Source organism: Durio zibethinus, chromosome 4, assembly GCF_047325235.1.
Source record: "Durio zibethinus cultivar Kanyao isolate XHJ-2024 chromosome 4, ASM4732523v1, whole genome shotgun sequence".
NCBI classification, from domain to species: Eukaryota; Viridiplantae; Streptophyta; class Magnoliopsida; order Malvales; family Malvaceae; genus Durio; species Durio zibethinus.
Window position 1 is genome coordinate 17106235 of NC_143165.1, and position 19645 is coordinate 17125879.

Below are 19645 nucleotides of genomic sequence, written 5' to 3' on the forward strand. Positions count from 1 at the left end.
GATAACAATTCCTTGACACTATACTTACTTAATTTCGCTCAACCAATAATGATGCCTAATCCTGATATTAAAAATTTAATAAAGAGGTATTACATTTTATTATATTATATATCTTTTGTTTCTTCATAAGTAATTTTATTTATGTATTAAGTAATTTTTTTCTTTTCAATTTAGGGTAATATCTACATTTGATAAGAAAGCAAAGATAAAATGGGTGTCATTAATGGTAAATGTGAAATTTATTATTTTATACTGAGTTCATATAGATAAATGTTTCTTAAACCACTAAATTTAATTTTCAGATACCTCATTAACCCGAATATACTAAATGTGGATATTATGTCCTTCATTTTATAAGAGAGATAGTTTTATATGATTTTATGACTACACCATTCAAGATTAGTATAAAATTCATAAAATCATTATATCTTAAAAAAAAAAGGTAAATTATGTTCTCATTTATTAACATTTACTTCTGATTTTTTTTTAGTAGGAGAGTAAAGAAAACTTCATAGTAAGGAACTTGATGAAGTCTGTAAAAAGTGGTGTGAGTATGTATTATCATTTATTGCTAACCTTGAGGTTGGACATTGTTGTTTGAGTGTAAATATATGACGATCATTTGTTATAATGTTTTTAACATGTCATATTGCATGGATAATTTAAGTTTGTAGATTGGGGTATTAGTTTAATATTATTGGTATATATTTGTTTTATATGAATACACATATAGTGAGTATGATTATTTGAGAAAAATATATTTATATGGCAACGTTATCAGTTTTAAATTCGGATGTGTGGTCAATTTATTAAAATACAACAATGTTCATAATATAACTTCTAAAATGTAATTCGTAGTATCTCATATATAAATCAAATGTTTTTTGGGTATAAACCTACAATTGACTTCACATATATAATTAAACCAAAACTTTTTTGATGGGATTACTAAAGGCATTTTTAGCCAAAAAATATCTTGAATAATTTTTAACAAAATGTTATTGAATGAATTTTTGACTAAAATCGCTTTCAATAATCCTTTATAAAAATTTATTGAGTGGATTATTAAAAGCATTTTGGGCTAAAAATGCCTTTAAGAATCCATTTTAAATTTTTTGTATGGATTATTGAAAGCATTTTTAACCAAAATCGCCTTCAATAATCCCTCATAAAAATTTATTAAGTGGATTATTGAAGGCGCTATGGGCAAAAATGCCTTCAAGAATTCGTTCCAAAATTTTTTTATAGATTATTGAAGGTATTTTTTTAGTTGAAAACGCCTTCAATATTCTTTCTCAAAATTTTTTTAAATGGATTATTGAAGGTTTTTTTGGCCAAAAAATGCCTTGAATAATCCTTTAAAAATGATCCATTCGAAAACCCAAAAAATGCTAAAGGGAGGGATCGAACTTACGACTTTATAGTTAATAACTGTATAATCCTTAAAATTTTATAGGATATTTATTGAAGGCTTTTTTTTTTATTAAAAATGCCTTCGATAATCTTCTCTAATTTTTTAACAAAATTATTGAAGGTATTTCTAACCAAAAATATATTCAATAATCGCCTATATCTTTTATGAAGGGATTATTTAAGGCATTGTTTGCCAAAAATATCTTCAGTAATCCCCTATCTATTTTTATGACGAGATTATTCAAGGTATTTTAGTCAATAAACGCTGCTAATTTTTATCTTGGGTGGTGTTTATAAGTACAAACGTAACTATTTGAATATTTAATGACGTTTTGATAAAAAACGTCTTAAGTTTTATAAAAATACAAAAACTAGCGGTATTTGTAATTGAAACATATCTACAAAATTACCACTAATCTTCTAGTTTCTTGTAGTGAAATCTGATAACATGATTAATGAAATTTGTTAAATCAATCTTACACAAGTGGCTCGAACTCAATTAAGACATGAATTATCCTGACATGCATAAATGATTTGTACATTATATTAATAGTATTTTATTGTATAATCTTGTACATGTTATTTATAATAAAGGCTTTATTTTTAACTTTAAATATATATATATATATATATTATGTGATTTAGAATAAATAATATAAAATGTCATTAGCATGTATATTTTATTATAATGATTTATTATATTATAATAATATATTATAATATAATATAATTTAAAATAAATTATATAATCTCTTAACATTAATATGTTAAAATAAATAATATAATAAATCATTGATATGCACATCTTAGCTTAATGGTTTGTACGTTATGTTATAACATATATAAAACTTTGTAAGAACATAAATATTGTGAAAAATACTTTTTTTTGTATATTTATATGTGTGTGTGTGTGTGTATATATATATATATTAGGTTGTTAGTAATATTGGATCTAGATTAAGTGGGTTAAAAGCTAATTAGCTATAATATTACTAATTGTATATCATCATTTTCAATTATACCGTCTTTTTCAATTTTTTTAAAGTTTTGAATAAATTTTTTTATTTTATTATAGAGTTACGAAAAGAACTATATATTACATATAATATTAATATGTTAAGATTTATTAAATTCAAGTATCGTGTATGTCAAAGTACTAAGAATTGCTTATTTACTTAGTATAAAATTTTTATAAATTTAATTTCATACATTATGTTTAAAATTTAGAAATTTTGAGCATAATTAATTCATTTCATTTCATTTTAAATTTTATTAAAAAATTCATTACACATGGCAAGTGTACTTTTAAGAGAGTTTTAGATATAATTTAAGTTTTGTAAAAAATTGTTTAAAATTTTAAGATTGGCTCACTTGGTGAAACTCTTATTTTTAAGAATTATTCGTCGCGGTCTGGGACTCTCTATGAGTAAGAAAAATTTTCATATTTGTAATCAGGTAACAGGGTCCAAAAAATCAGCCCACCAACCAAAAACAACATAAATTTGACCCGTTTCATTGTCTACCACGAGTCAAAACTTTACCAGAAGTTGTGCATCATTTAAATTCAAGTGGCCATAGCCCGTTATTGTACTCCAACAAATGACCCAAAAGCCCACAGTTAGACAACTAGGTTAACTCAAAATATGCACCGGATATTCTGAAATTTGATGAGTTAGGAAAATGATAAAAGAATGCAAAAAATTTAGTTATTCAAATATTTGGAATAAGATACATAAAATTTCTATTTTTAAGGGTGTATCTGGATAAAAGAGTGGATTATTATTTAATTTATTATACATCAAAATTTTTAAATTTCACAAACCATAAATGGTTGTTATGTGTTCGTAGTTTAAAACTATATCCTTGGTGTATAAGATAATTTTTTATTGTCAAAATTCTTGATATTTAAATAAAATATTTTGAAAGACCAAAAATTTCTCATTTCAAATTCCACAAATAAAATTTGTGAAATTTTTTGAATTTTTAATGACTGATATTTATTCTGGGTTTTTTTTTTTTTACTCTTAACTAAATAATAAATTTTGATTATATTTTTTTACATATTTTAAATCTAATGACACTCATATTATATATATATATATATATAGATATACATTTTTAATTTTTATTACTAATACATTATTCTTCCTTTATAATTATTTTTTTATCTCATAAAATTCCAACACCCAAAATCTCATTGCCAGAGGTACTAGGAATTTTTCATACAATTCTCAATTATAGATGCAATTATTTTAATTGAAACTTTTCTTCCCGTGGTAAGTTTAAGCTGGTCACAGTTCATGCAATCTGCCAACTATATTCAAAAGTTCAACATTAGTAACCTTACATAATTCACCTTGGAATTTGTTCATTCCGGTAAATATAGATTCTTCCTTTTCCAGCAAAAAGGAAAAACATATGTATAGAAAGATTCTTCGTCCAAACTATAAACACCAGATTAGAACTTTAGATTTGTTTCCATTTCAAGTTCCTTGCCCTTCCAACCACGTTGGTCAAGCATATTAAACTATATGCGTTGAGGGATATATATATTGTTGGCACCAACTCCTCAAACTCCTTACGATGATACCCTTCATTTTCCTTTTAGAAAAATATTGATATATTTTATATATGGTTACTTGATTACTCCTTAAAAGTTACTTTGTTTTGTTTATATGAAGTCTGAACGACATGAATTTTGTATTAAAATGACCAGAATGTTGGGCATTATATTTATAACATAATGTCATATTAGTCAACAATGAATTTGAGCAGGTGTGAACGTATATTCAATAGAGACGCAGCTTTATTCCAAACCAGACAACTAATTTGTCAGAAATGAAAGTAAACATAAACATAAGACACACATATATAAATATATTGAAACATAGCACCAGACAAAAAGTAGGTTTTTCATACAGTTCACACCTTTCCCGTAAAGCTATTGTTATTTTCATTCCTATTTTACGCCATCTATTGCTGTTGCTAGTTATAAAAAGAAGCAAAGCATCAGCACAGTGTTGAGTAGGAGATTGAAAAGGGAGGACTGTAAAATGAAGATGTTAGTTTTGTTATCATTTATGCTTTCCACGCTTCCACCAACATATGGTTGGGGAACTGAGGGCCATTCCATAATTTGTAGGATTGCTCAGGTTTTGACGCATTTGTCTTGCATCCTTTCATGTGATATATAGTGTTATATCTGTTTATTTTGGGTTGCTGCTCGTGACTAAAAATCATTTGTTTTCTGTAGTCTCGCTTGAGTGAAGCAGCAGCAGATGCTGTGAAGCAACTGTTGCCGAAGTGGGCAGAAAATGATCTTGGGAGTGTGTGTTCATGGGCAGATCAAGTTAAGTTCCATTACCGCTGGTCACCTGCTCTTCATTTCCTTGATACCCCTGATACTTGCACTTACCAGTACAAAAGTAAGCTTTCACTCCCATCTTCTGTCGTTTCTTCTGTTTCTGAGTTGTTTATGGAGAAATTTGTAGTCTTCCATATAAAGACTGTTAGCAGAGAAACTGGACTGGGAATTGCCATTAATGCTAGCTAGAAATTAGCTACCACAACGTACGTGAACACATATATGATATAACAGATTGCCTGATTTGTCAAAAATTTAGAAATGAGGGTTGCGCATATCTATTTATGCAATGAGCCCCATAAGTTTCAGCCAAGTTGAGATAATTTTGAATTCTTGGTCTCACCAAATACCTGCGTTTGGAATCTGGTTCCGTATGTTTTTTGTCGTTTATTTTTAAAATGAGGGTATTCTCATTTCAGCTGACACAAGTTCTTGAATCTGATAGCGAAATGCTATGATACAATTCGTTCTTTTCATCCCATCCCATATATAGCGTCTGATTTTGATTTTGCGCAAAGTTTAATTAAAAAATATTTTGTTGAATTAGGACTTTCATTGATTATTATGTATTTTTACTTGAATTACACTTTTTTTTATAAAAGAAAAAAGAAAAAATAATTTGTAGTTATAGTTAAGAGTAAAAAGAAAAAGTAAGGAGCCGAGAGCGAGTTCGTGAGTGTACTGGATTAGTGCATGGTCCGAGTTGGGTTCCTGTCTTGAAAATCCCTGATTTAAGTGGGGACCATGACAATAGCATTCTGTGCTAGTTTCCCGAGGTTGGCAAGTAAGGGTGGATCCAAAAGACGCGGCCATCTGGGTCCCATCATAAAGAAAAGGAGAGTAAGATTTTTGTTTTTATTTTAAAAAATGAGACATTAATTTGGGACAATTAAAATATGCAAATAAGATAGTACTTAGGAGACGAAGGGAGTACTAGTTAAAGAGATATTCCCTCTGTTTTATTTTATTTTTTATTTTAAAATTTTATTTTATTTTTTAAGATTAAAAATTATAAAATTTAATTTTTTATAAAATTAATTTTAATATTAAATATATTTAAATCAAAACTTTTTAACAATTTTGTAAAAATTAATACAGTCCAAATATTTTATGACGGAAGGAGAAAAAAATGATTAGAATTAATTTTTCGTAATCAAATTTTATTCCCTCAAAACTTAAATCCTCAATGTTACTTTTAGAACATAGTAGCATAATCTTGAAGATTAGATGATAACAAACCAGTTTTAATACCAAACAGCTACTTTTTTCGTTTTTTCTTTATCCTCAGGGGACTGCAAAGATGAAGATGGAGAAATAGGGAGGTGTGTTGCCGGGGCAATTAACAATTACACCTCCCAGCTTCTTAGCTACAACTCTGCGTCTGGTGAAGCTGAATGTACATTTTCCGCATTCCCTGTTTTTCCTATCCTTTTCTTTTGTTTTTTTATCATTAATTTCTTCCTTTTTTTTTTCCTAGTAACTTGCCCAGTTTGCTGACTAAATTCTGCTTTTATATTATGAAATCAACAACTATCAGATAATCTTACGGAAGCACTTCTCTTCCTTTCTCATTTTATGGGAGACATCCATCAGGTATGGTCCCAATCCAGAAAAAAGAGACCAACCGTATTTTACCTAATATTGCATTGTAAAATGTTGTTCATACTAATTTGAGAAATTTAATTTCCATTAAACATCTTAATTTTAAATATGATATAAAAATACAATATAAAAACAATGCAAAAATGAAAAAGTGATATAATTTAAGATTTTATCAAAAATTGTACATGAGTTTGGTGGAAAAAAAATGTATTTTATGTTCTTACAATAAACACATTATTATACAATAATTTTCGTATTTCATTTATATTAAACACAAAATATATAAGACATGGATACACAAATAGAAAGATCTAATGTCCACTTTCATAAACAATATTTTGTCCGTTGCAGCCTTTACATGTGGGTTTTGCATCAGATAAGGGAGGCAACACAATCGATGTACGTTGGTATACAAGAAAGGAAGTTCTTCACCATGTAAGCCTAACTTTAACTTGTTCATTGGCCTTTTGGAAGTGATGTGTGTTGTGCATTAATGTCAAAGAATACAGGTTTGGGATAGCAATATAATAGAGACAGCAGAAGAAAGGTTCTATGATTCAAATGTAGATGCCATGGTTGATGCAATTCAACAAAATATTTCGGTATCTTTTCTAAGCCAGTTTTTCACAAACCGATATAGCATCATATTCAGTTGTTAATTCATCAATTCTAATTTCTAATTTGTTTTAGATTCACATTTTTTTTTTCTCTTTGATGATTGGGAAATAGACTGAATGGGCAGATCAAGTCAAAAGATGGGAGAGCTGCAGTCTAAATAGGACGGCTTGCCCTGATATGTATGTCTCTTAACAATGGTTTGGTAGGATATATAAAATATGAACAGTTGAATTGTCGTTAATTTCTTTTCATATTTGAAGATTTATCACTAGACTTATTTGATTTGTCTTTTTAATATAATGCTGCACGTAGATTTGCATATGAAGGTATCAAAATGGCATGTGATTGGGCATATAAAGGTGTCAAAGAAGAATCAGTACTTGAAGGTAAGCTTAAAGCTTTTTCTTCCTTGAAATTGTTAGGTATATTGGATGTTTATTTATTTCTCATGAGAGGAGAAATAATAATATATAAGCTGCTTGCAGATGACTATTTTCTCTCCCGATTACCAATTGTTAACTGGAGGTTAGCTCAAGGGGGAGTTAGATTGGCTGTCACTCTCAATCGTATTTTTGGGTGAAAAAAGTACCTGATTCTATTTTAATTTACTGAATCCGTTGGACCCAGCTTGAAGCTTTAAACATAAAGTTACTTTGATGTATTACAACTATGACTTATATTTTATGCATTACTTGCAATATAAAAATCTATGTTGTATGTATCATAATAATTCTCATAGTTCTATGCAAATTAACATGCAACAAGTTATATCAATTGAAATCTATCTCTCTAATTTCTCTACCTCTTACTACCTTTAAAATTTGCCTTTACCGACAGAATTTTTTGTTGGTAAAAACTGAAAATTTGTTGGTAATAGTAATAGTGACGGTTTTAGCTATGGAAAAATTTTGTCGGTGCTAATTATATCGGTAATGCTATTTTGTTGGTAAAATCCATCGGTAATTACCAACGGTTTTAGTTACAAAACTTTTTGTCAGTAATTAGCTACAAAGTCTTCCATCATTAAATTCGTGGTTAAATCCATTGATAATAAAAAAACTTCTGTTGGTAATAGTAAAATTATATCAATAAATCCGTTAGTAACAACCATGAAAATGGTCACAAAATGATTTTTTCCATCAGTAAATCCATCGATAATGATAAAAATTATGTCAGTAATAATGAAATTCTATCGATAAAAGTACAATTTCATCAATATTTAAATAAAAACGTTTATAATTATTCAAAAAACTTGTAATTATTTTCAAACTTTGTATCTTTCAATTTAAACATTTGTAATTATTTAAATATGTTATTATTATTAATTAAAATATCAAATCCAAAAAACATTCATCAAATACATCGTAAAACATCCATCGAATATCCAAAACATCTGTAATACATCATAAAATATCCATCCATTAAAAATCTATAGCATTAATCCATCAAATACCTTATACAAATCCAACAAAAAATGTTATTTTGCTACTGTTGCACCTTTGGATCCAAAATCTTTGGTGCTATCATCAGGTCTAGAATATTGCGATGGTGGAGTTTGTCTAAACCCCATAACTTCATCATCTGATCCATGAATGACCTAAGCTTAGCTCTTAACTCAATCTTCAACTCATCAATTTGTTCTTTTATCTGAAGCTAACGAGCTTGATGAGGTATAGATGATGAACCACAAAGAAAGTTAGATGATCTTACTCTAATAGTGGATTGAGTTGAGTGAAGGACACCCTGATCTATTTGTTGTTCCAAAGCCATATATATGAGTCCATGTAGTTTCAGCTCCTTCAATAACTTTATTCTATACTTATGGATCGAAATTTGAATGATTGGAATAGTGTTTATTGTATTTCTAAGAGAAGGTAAGAGCATAGTTTTCCTATAAAAAGTTTAAAACAATAATAATTACTATAGGACTTGTATAGTTCACTAAAATATCACAGATTTAAACAATTCACAACTTAAAGTGTAATTTTCACATTTTACAAATTCATTGCATTTCAATATATGCCAAATTATCTAGTTCAATATAGAATTTCCTACAAATCTTTGCTTTCAATTACTTCACTATATACTTCATTAACAATCATAATACACAAACAAAATCACAAACCAAAATACTTAATAATTTTCATCTTTTACAAATGTGTTCTAATGTAGTTAATACCAAAATACTTAATAATTTTTGTCTTTTACAAATGTGTTCTAATGTAGTTAATACACAGAAACCTTTCACAAATAAGTAGTTATTGTAATATACTATTAACATATATAGTTCATCAATAATCACAATACATAACAATCATCACAATGCAAAATACATAATCTACGGTAATGATAGTTGATCAACAGTCATAATATACAATCATCATCACAATTCAAAAAAATGCAATAGTTTTCACATTTCATAAATATCATCTTATCGCAATATACTATAAAGATAGTTAAGCAACAATCATAATATACGACCAAAAGTATAAAGCAAAATAAGCAACAACTTTTACTTTTAACAAAGTCTTTACATTACAAAACACACAAGATATTATTAATTTCAATAAAGCAAGGCAGCAATTTCATCATTATTCAATCATTTAAAAGTCACATACACTAACAATTTTTTACTTGTTGTCAATGAAAAACGTCTGTGAATGCAATTGAAAAGTTTTGTAAATGTGGGTTCTCGTTGCAACTCAAGTGACTACATTTGTTTAGATACATTCAATGAAATATGTAACAATATAATTTATATAATTTATTGACATTTGATGATAAAAATAACTCGTGAATAAGATAATACCATTATTTTTTTACGAACAGGAAAAGCAACCAAGCTACTTGTGTGCTTCATAATACTTCCTTCTTTTTGTGTCCAACAATCTTGTTTGGTTTTGGCGAAGATGTTTTGCCATTGAGGAGTGCTCCATACATTGTCAATAAGAACATTCTAAATCAGAGCTGTGATCCACCTCCACTCCATACCTTTACACTCTATGATGTTATCAACTTCATGCTTTTTCATTCTCAATTCTCTCTCCTTGGACAATAAGTCTTTCAATTGATTAGTCAAAATATTGTTTCAAGCTCGTTGAGGAAAATTATCATCTGACTCAACCCATTGACATTTTTCCTAATATAATAAAAAAGAATATAATAAGTTGTTGACAATAAATTGAACATTTAATTCAAGCAAACAAAAATATATCCAAAAAAATAAATATCTATTTACTATCTTAAATTTGTCAAACATCATAGCTTAATTGATGCATGTATTTTAAAGTTATATAAAGTATTAAACCTTTTTATTGACTAACCATATGAGTTATTATTGCTATACTAAACAAAATTATCTAAATGATAGTTTAAGATAATTATTGGTCTACTTTAATAAATAGTCTATCAGTGGCACAAAAGATCTTGCAAAAATTTATCATACATACTACAAGACAACACATTCACAACAAAATATTATTACTTTTAATAACAAAATTTTACTTTTGATCTTGGTCTTCTTAATACAATTTCATCAGTTTTGCGAAGAATTTCTCTAATCGAAGCTTTCTATGTATGAAACTTTTTCTAATTACAAAGTAGGTGGAATGAAAAATAAAGCAAGTTAGTACGATGAAAATGAATAAAAAATCATATTTATTACAGAATATACATCTACCTAAACCCACATTCATAACACATATTCACAAATAGATTATAAAAAAATAAAATAGAACAATTTAATTTATTTATATTAAGTTTGATTAATACAATAAAATCATAATATTTCAATAATTAGTAATTTATAAATTTTAATAAACTATCAAATATATAAATTATTTCAAAACAAATAGAAATCTTAATAATATATAAATTACTTCAAAATGAGATAGCTCTTAGTAATATATAAATTATAACTTCAAATCAACATAAAATAATTTTAATTTCTATAATTATTATTAAAATCTAAAAAACATTAAATATAAAACATCAATCAAATTATATATAAATCTTAATACACATCAAACCTAAATTAACCAATATAAATCTTACACTTCAAAAAGTTAATAAATTTATGACAAAACCCAACAAATCTCAACAAAATTTTCACAAATAAAAAATAACTTACTCAATAAATAAAAAAGATCCCCCAACAATACCAAAAATCTAGAGAAGTAACAAAGAAACATAAAGGAAATAAAGGAAAAAATAGAGAGAAAAAAAAAATGAAAAGATGGGAAAGAAGGATAAAATCGTCCTAAAAAGAGTGCTACCTATTCGTTGCCATCGAAGAATAGCCATTTTGAGGGGAGTGCTCGGAATGAGTATTCAATGTTTTTGAAGAATAGACTTGGAACGATTATTCTGCAGAATAATGACTTTGTGAACCACTTTTGAAAAACTATGCACTATGAAAAAATGGAAACGAATTGCCATTCCTCCAACCAAACATACCGTAAGACCTTTTAAATATGAAAGTAGGCCAATCTTTCATCATTGAAATTAGAGCTATACGTGTGTGCCTTGGATTAAAATGAGTGGATCGAAGGTAAATGAGGCAGATCTTCGTTGAAGCTTGAGGGGTACTTAAGTTTTAAAATTTTTTCTACATATATTAATATTAAATAAATTAAGGTGTTTCTCTCGAATTAAAATTGTTAATTTTTGTAATGTAGTTTTGTAATTTAAGTTTATGCGTTATTATAATTTAAAATAGATTAATATTACATTGTTATTTATCCATTTATTATATTTATCAATCATTATTTACAAATTTTTAAAATTAAGAGATTTGATATAAATTTTCAATCATGATCATGTGATAATGTAAAATTAATAAAAATTAAATTAATTTTTTATTTTACCACTAAGACATCAAATCTTCTACCAAGTACCAAATATATTTTTATTTTTCTTTCTAATTTACTACAATTTTTCCTCTTCATGTACATTTTCACTTTTAATTTTATTTAAACCTCTATATTATGTTGTCATGCAATTATTCTTCAATAAAACAAATCAGATTGGAACAATCTTTTAAAAGGTTAGGTAGGAAAAAAAACATAACTTCTAATATTAAATTATCAACTTCATTCTTTAAAAATTATATTTATTTTTTTATTTTAACAAGAATATATTATTTAACAATTGATTTATTTATATTCTTTTATTGTAATTTTAAATTACAAAAAAAAATTCTCATAATTCATTAAAAGATTGTGTAATTAATTAATCATTCCACATTAATTTGAAAATCACATTATTATTAAAAGTTTAATGCAATCCTAGTAATATTTTTATTTTTATAATTTTATGAGTTTGATAACTTTATAATATATATATATACATATAATAGAATAAGTCTTAAAAAAAAACTAAAATAGCGTATAGAATTAATTAATCCAAAAAAAGCCTTTAATTATGATGATGAAAAAGGCTCTTGTTATTCCATTTCTTCTTAGAATGTAGGGAACCCCTCAATTGGACACCTATTTCAGCTGTCCTTATCGTCCCAGGCAGTCCCATTACATAATGCAAACTACCATACAGCTTTGTCAGCTACCTCTTCTCAACCACTCACATCACTGCATAAGTTTGACACTCTATCGCTTTGATTTATTTAAATGGATAACTATGTGAGACCCATTAACCCACTTGCTTGTCATTTTCTGTTGTTATCACATTCATTCAACTATGTTCTTGGTGACAAATATAGGCCAATCAATGTGTGTCTCTCCTTCAATGAAACCACAATATCTTTTATATTAATTGATAATTTTATAATTTAATAAAATAAATTGATAAAATTAATATTAATGTAAGATAAGTGTGAGTTAAATAATTAAATACAATCACTTATGTATAGATTTTGTATATTTTATTAAATTAGTGTAATTTAATAATGGTGTAAGCTTTTGCCTGATAAACTTTTGATGGAGAGATTTCTAAGATTTTAATAAAAATTGCCTAAACTCCTCTTTTCAGTTTTAATTAACGATATCTTCCCATAAAGAGCTATTTATAAAAAAATACTAAAAAAAAATTTAATCTTTTCAAAAATTAATGTTACTTCCATTTATCATTTATAATTGTCCAAACAGGCACATAATAAAGTTAAATTTGATGTTCTATTATTGACATATGATTCTTGAAATGTAAAATTATACTTATATGTGGTTCAGAGCCTAACTATAGATATTAGGACCTAAAATATTGTTTTCAAATTTATTTTGAATTAAAAACATTGTTTTTGGACAAATTTTGTGGTTGTGGGAATTCCACATTCTAATCATTGTTTCTGGAAATTATATTCAAGCTTTTGTTCCTCTTTGAATAAGGATTAAAATCCAACTAAAAATTTTTGGTAACTCATTTCGTAAAGAGAGAAATCAAGATTTAAAATTTACATTCAAGGTTTAAACAAAATTCAAAATTTAATTAAAATCTTGATATTTTGTGTGTTTTAATTCGAATTGGTTCTTGAACATTGTTACCCATGTGTTTTAATTGCATGAAATTTGAGTTTTAATTGATCAATTGATAAGAAAACCATAAACAGGTCATGCATGGGTTTCTATCCAAAAATTTGGCTCAAATTGATGTTGATTCATATTGTTTTGATGCAATTTGAAGCATGAGTTTTGTAAATATATGTGTTAATTAAAATTTAAAGCATTTAATTGCATTAAAACTAAAAAAAAAAAAAAAAACACAAAATATCAAAGAAAAAAAATCAAGTAACAAAAATGGGCTAAAAATGAGTATGAACATGAGATTTTGTTCTCAAATTCATGGCAATTTATGTGTTTTTGATGCATGTTGTTGTTTGGGTTATATATATTAATGTCTTAATTGAATATTTAAGGGTTTAATTGCATTAAAAACTAAAAAAAAAACCATGAAAATTGGACTAAAACTTGAACCAAGTTAAATTGTGCTCCTAATGGGTCTGATGATCCGATTAGAGGTAGGAGATAATAAATAATGCTGAGTTAGAATAATATTGACTCAATGACCAATACTAAGTCAGCATAATATCGAGTCAGTGAATAATGCTGGAATCAATAAATTAACCCATTTGTACTTATTTGGAGTCCATTTTATATATTATTTATTCTATTAGTTTTGAAATTTTATGCTATGTTTATTTATTTATTTTGGAATTTTTAAATGGCATAAAATATTTATAATATAATATTTGTGCATGATTAAATAATTATTATATTTCATGCACATTTTTTTATATTTTATTTCATGATAAAATATTTGGATATGCTAAAAGTTTATTGGAGATACGTACTCTTCTTATATATTGTTTAAAATTTACGTACTCTCAACTTGAAGTTATATGCATAATTGAATAAATTAAGTAAAATTTATTTTATTAATTTTTGGACTTTTGTTTAAATGCAATATGCATTGCTAAGACAAATTAGCTTTAATCTCCCTGAGATTTTGGTACCACTAGTATCATGTTGGTATTTTTATTTCATAATTAGATAATATTAAATAATATTTATTTGAAATAATTGGAGTTTAAAATTGTTATCTTGATTTTTTTCTCATGACTAGGTTAACATTATGTATCATTGTTTATTTGTTTATTTGTATTTTTATTACATGATACATAAGAATAAAGTATTGAATGGTAATATTAAATTATTCATAAAATTCAAGACACTTGGTTTAAATGCAGTAAGTTACTTATTGATCTAGTTAGACACATCTAGTTTAAATATTTCAAAGAAAATATCATATTTATAATGATACATTGAGATACACATAAATTATTACTATCTCATAGAAGAGCAATCAATTTTTAATGACCTAAAGAGATACGACATAGTCAACTATCTCACGATGAGTGGTCAAAATATATACATTGAATTAAGTATGCAAACCAAAATTACGGGCAATCTAAATTTTTTGGTGTGAGAATATAAATTGGTTAATTTGAGCGTTTGGCTACCAAAAAAACGTATTCATTGAAACTTGCAAGATTTTCTCATGTGTAGGAATATGAGTATTTTTAAATTACCTTATACAATCGGCTACCTAAATGGGGTGATTGTATTTGATAATTTGGAGTGGACTTGAAGCATCATGATTAAAAGGTGTAGTGATTTAAAAGGTCTATCTACCTAAAGGGGTTAGGCTTTTAGAAAACTATAATATTTTCATATTGACTTCATGTGAAAAGTGCTTAATATCATAGCACATTCTTTGCTCAAAGAGAAGTTTATGATGATGCACTTGGACTTTTTAGTTTAATTACATATAACATATCATGAGCTAATGTTATTTGTATAGATTGTTTTTCATATGTGAAAAGTTACATTCTTTTGTCTTGAATATTACAATTGATTTATATGATAAAGATTAAACAACTCTAATTAAAAATGATAAAAGGTGATTTAGAGCTTAACCAAGTCATATGTGTTTTCTTAGACACAATCATTAAGTTTTGAACATTCTTATTGATTGTTGTCTTATTGTTAAAATGTTACATTTTGTAATTATAAAATATTGTCTAGTAATATAAGTCCATGAAAATAATTGTCACATGCATGATTAGTAAGTTTGTTATATTACTTTGTTCCAATATATTATTGTTTGAAAATTTGACTTTATAAATGATCATATTTATGTAAAATGTAACATGTGTAATTAAGTTTTATTATTTTAGCACATGTATTATGTGTGATAAATATGCTTAACATGCTTACAATGTTTTAATTTTATAAATCACATAATTGTGATTTGAAATTTTAGACATTAAATTTAAAACCTAAAACTGTGTATAATGTGATATATATTCTAGAAACTCTTATTCTTATGGACATATAAAACAATATTATTGGCTGTAATAATTTATGAAAGACATTTAATTTTATGCTAGTTTGTTGAAAGAGTGAAAAAGTATTGTTGTTAAAATTGTATAATTATGTTAGGAGAAATAATATGTGTTAAATAATTGCATAGTAAATTTGTTTCACATAAATTGTTAAACTTGCTTTTAAGATCTTTTATTTTTACAAAATACTTACTAAATCAAGTTTGCTCTTATAATATATTAATTATTTTGTAATTATAGCATTATAATATTTTGAAAGAGCAACAAGTAAAATTTTATTTGTTAGTAAGTAATTGGAGTATGTCTTTGGTATTGTAAAACGCAATAAATATTACCATCAAGATCCTAAGTAATAAATAATGATGAGTTGTGAAAAATAAAATGGATATAAGTAAAAATTTTAGTCGATAAGGGTAAAAAAATTTTGGTTTGCAAATTTCAAAGTATTAAAGTTTTTGACTGAAATATAATATTTTTAAGGTTTGCTAGGTTAATTAGGCTTAATGCTTTTTCTCACAGATCGTGTTTGGTAATATTGAAAATATTATATTCCTTTCATGAACATGAGATTAACTTATACCATAATTATTGTTTGTATATGATTGTATAGAAAAATATGAATTATTGACATTCATTATATACTATTATATTGAGATTTATGGTATGAAGATTGTGAACTTTTTTTGAATCTCATATATAAAATATCTACATTGGTGGCCAGCCAATTTTTAATTTTAAAATTTTTTGTAGTCATGCTTGAAAGATTGAAATGTCATAACAAAATATTATTAATTGTTTAGACAATTTACTTGGTAGTATAGCATGTTAAGTGCGTATATTGATTGACAACATGATTATAGAACATGACTTCAAATTTTTTAAGGTATATAATATGCAACGGGCATTCTAAGTTTTAACTTTTAGTGATTCATAAAGATACATTTAGATAAGTATCTCTCTTAAAGTGATCATATGTATAAATAAATATAAGAAAATCAACAAAAATATAATGATTATAAAATTTTTTATGTTGCTATGGATTATCTCTAAGTTACTCAATGTGACTATTGCTCAAAAGGGCCGATTATATGGTTTTAATTTAGAGATAATTGTCAACCAATTTTTTGAAGTGAAAAGATATATAGATCTAGGGAATATATTTTCAAAAGTATTTGTTTTATTTCATTGAAGTCGAGTCACACAAAGGTATAATGTTTTCTTTAAAAGAATGTCCAAGATTAAATTTATGATATAACACTTTGATTATTTTGATAACATTAGTAAGGATATCAAATTGATTAAAGTCTTATTTGATTGGCTTTTATACTCAATTAGTATGTTTTAATACTTCTTATCATAGATTAATGTTTGCCATAAATGATAAGTTTTTGGATGTATTAGACAACATAGTAAATGTATAAATTTTAGTCACTTTAATTTATCACATTTGAAGATATATTTTTGTTGTATAGTTTCTTATGATGGCCAAGAAGGTTAGCTTCCACACAAGAAAGTTTTAGACCTATTATGATATTTTACAATGTCTTAAGTAAAATTGAAAGTTGTTGAAATATAATTTTATTTAATAACTATTTATTTTGGTTGTTTAACTTACAATTAAGATATTGGCTTGATTATCTTAGTTAACATTATTAACCTAGCAGTTATCAATTTTAAAGAGTATATTGTTGTCATTTGCTAACAAATTATTTTTAAAAAAATTTAATATTTTCTTTTAAAGAACTCACATGTGTGAGGGAGAATATTGTTTTACACTTATCACACGTGTGAGAGTTTTGAAGAATGAAATTTTGTGCAAATAAGTAAATTATTTGTTTTTTTTTATTAGTTCAATTCCTTTCTTGAGAATCTTTCTCAAATTTTGTTGGTTTAATTTTGAGAGAGAATAAGAATTTTATAATTTTCTCTCATTTCACTTCCCTTGTTTTGAACTATATATGAATTAATTTTGAGAGTTATTTTAAAGAATGATAATATAAAGTTTTGACAATTTTTATAACTATTATTTTATTAATGCCAAAACTATTCTTTTAAAGTAGTAAGGACTCATAAATGCACTAAATTTATTGTTTTAGAGATATTATTTATGTTAAGGTTAGTGGGAGTTAATAGGCTATAGTTTAAGCATATTTTAGATAAAAAAATTGATAATTAAATAATTCCAAATTTATTAAAAATGATTTCATGTTAAAACATTGAAAATTTTATGTTATATGAACATATGAATATGAAAATTTGTTTGTAATATGTTAATAATTTGTAAGTGGTTTATTAAAGTGATGTAATGGAAGTCCAAGAACAATAGTGGTTATCACATTAGGCATGAGAGCAGACAATAGATAATTTTGTTATGACTCCATTTATTAAAATGCTCTTTATTTATTATTCAAAATTTAATTGTCGCAATTCTATGATTAACTAGATCAATGGGTGTTATTGTGATTTGATTACATGATGAAATATTTTCTCTATTGAGGATTATGGTATTACCAAATCCATAATATGAATATCTACAAGTATAGAAAATAGAACCCATTAAGGTATTGGGTTGATTATAGTAATGATGCATTGTAAATTTGCTTTTGAAACCATTATTGTTTTGGTTCTTTACTTTGTTAAATGCATAACATGTGATTGCTAACTACCTATAAGATATAGTTTGAGATGAATAAGTCTATGAGATACTATTAAGTTAAGTGGACAGAATTGTTTTATATGTATATCATAGTTGTTATTTGTATATAAGTTTATTGTTGCATATGCACATCTCATATTGACATCATATTTTAAGATCTTAAGATTTAGTATTTGTCTTAAATACGACTTTAATATCATTTGAGTATGTCTCATAAATGATACTAGCAAGTAACCTTGAGAATAAAGAAATGACATACAGGCACATTTGGATGTCATTGAGATTTTTTAATAAGTTTAGAGAAATTAGCAAGTAATCGATAATGAAAATAACACATTGAGATCACATTTAGGTGTTATTTTTTTGCTATATAGCCACATTAAGATCCATTGTTGATAGAGTCTCTAGTACTTGTAACTATGGATTGGTTTTATGTCAATAAGGAATATAATGGCTGCCATGATTCAATATTAGTTGATTTTATTTGACAAGATGATTAAGATGCTATCTCTAGAGCTAAATTGTTTTTAAAATTGTGGTCACATCAAAGTAAAATTAACTAGCTTGGAGTCTTGATTTTTAAATTATGTTTTCTTAAAATCAAACAACTTAAAGATATTGTCCAAGTGAGAGAATGTTAGAATTTTTCAGTAAGTGGATTGTTATTAATTGGTAATTTTATAGTTTAAAAAAACATGTTGATAAATTTAATTTTAATACGAGATAAGTATGAGAGTCCAAATAATTAATTGTGAATTCTTATGTATGGGCTTTGCACATCTTACAAGGTTAGTATAGTTTGACGATTATGTAGGTTTTTGACTAAGTAAACCTTTGATAGAGAGGTTTTTAGGGTTTTACTAAAAATTAGCTAAGGTCCTCCATTCGCTTCTAACTAACGGTGTCTATTTATTAAGAGTTGCTAGTAAAAAAAAAAAAAAAAGAGAAAGATCTATTCTCTTCAAAAATTGATATTGCTTTTGGTTATCATTTATAATTGTCTAAAAAAGTATATAATATGATTAAATTGAATATTCTAATATTCAAATATGATTTTTTAGATTTAAAATTATGCTTATAATTATCACATTCATTCAACTATGTTCTCGGTGACAAATATAGGACAATCGATGTGTCT

At 26.0% G+C, this 19645-nt stretch overlaps 1 protein-coding gene across 1 annotated transcript; it reads left to right on the forward strand.

Annotated features, from left to right (window-relative positions):
- Positions 1-4070: 4070 nt before the first annotated feature.
- On the forward strand, positions 4071-7611 carry LOC111288131 (endonuclease 2-like). Its single transcript, XM_022878898.2, has 9 exons — positions 4071-4565; positions 4667-4838; positions 6066-6173; positions 6315-6370; positions 6731-6814; positions 6889-6981; positions 7109-7176; positions 7310-7383; positions 7483-7611. The coding sequence occupies exons 1-9, from the start codon at positions 4467-4469 to the stop codon at positions 7575-7577; spliced, it is 849 nt and encodes a 282-aa protein (XP_022734633.2). The 5' UTR covers positions 4071-4466; the 3' UTR covers positions 7578-7611.
- The last annotated feature ends 12034 nt before the right edge of the window (positions 7612-19645 follow it).

What these genes read in the sequence shown, in the direction of transcription:
- LOC111288131 (XM_022878898.2), top strand. Translation starts at nt 4,467, where the DNA reads ATGAAGATGTTAGTTTTGTTATCATTTATGCTTTCCACGCTTCCACCA. An exon ending in TTATGGGAGACATCCATCAG is followed by an intron (nt 6,371 to 6,730) that starts GTATGGTCCCAA and finishes TGTCCGTTGCAG; the next exon opens with CCTTTACATGTGGGTTTTGC. An exon ending in GAAAGGAAGTTCTTCACCAT is followed by an intron (nt 6,815 to 6,888) that starts GTAAGCCTAACT and finishes CAAAGAATACAG; the next exon opens with GTTTGGGATAGCAATATAAT.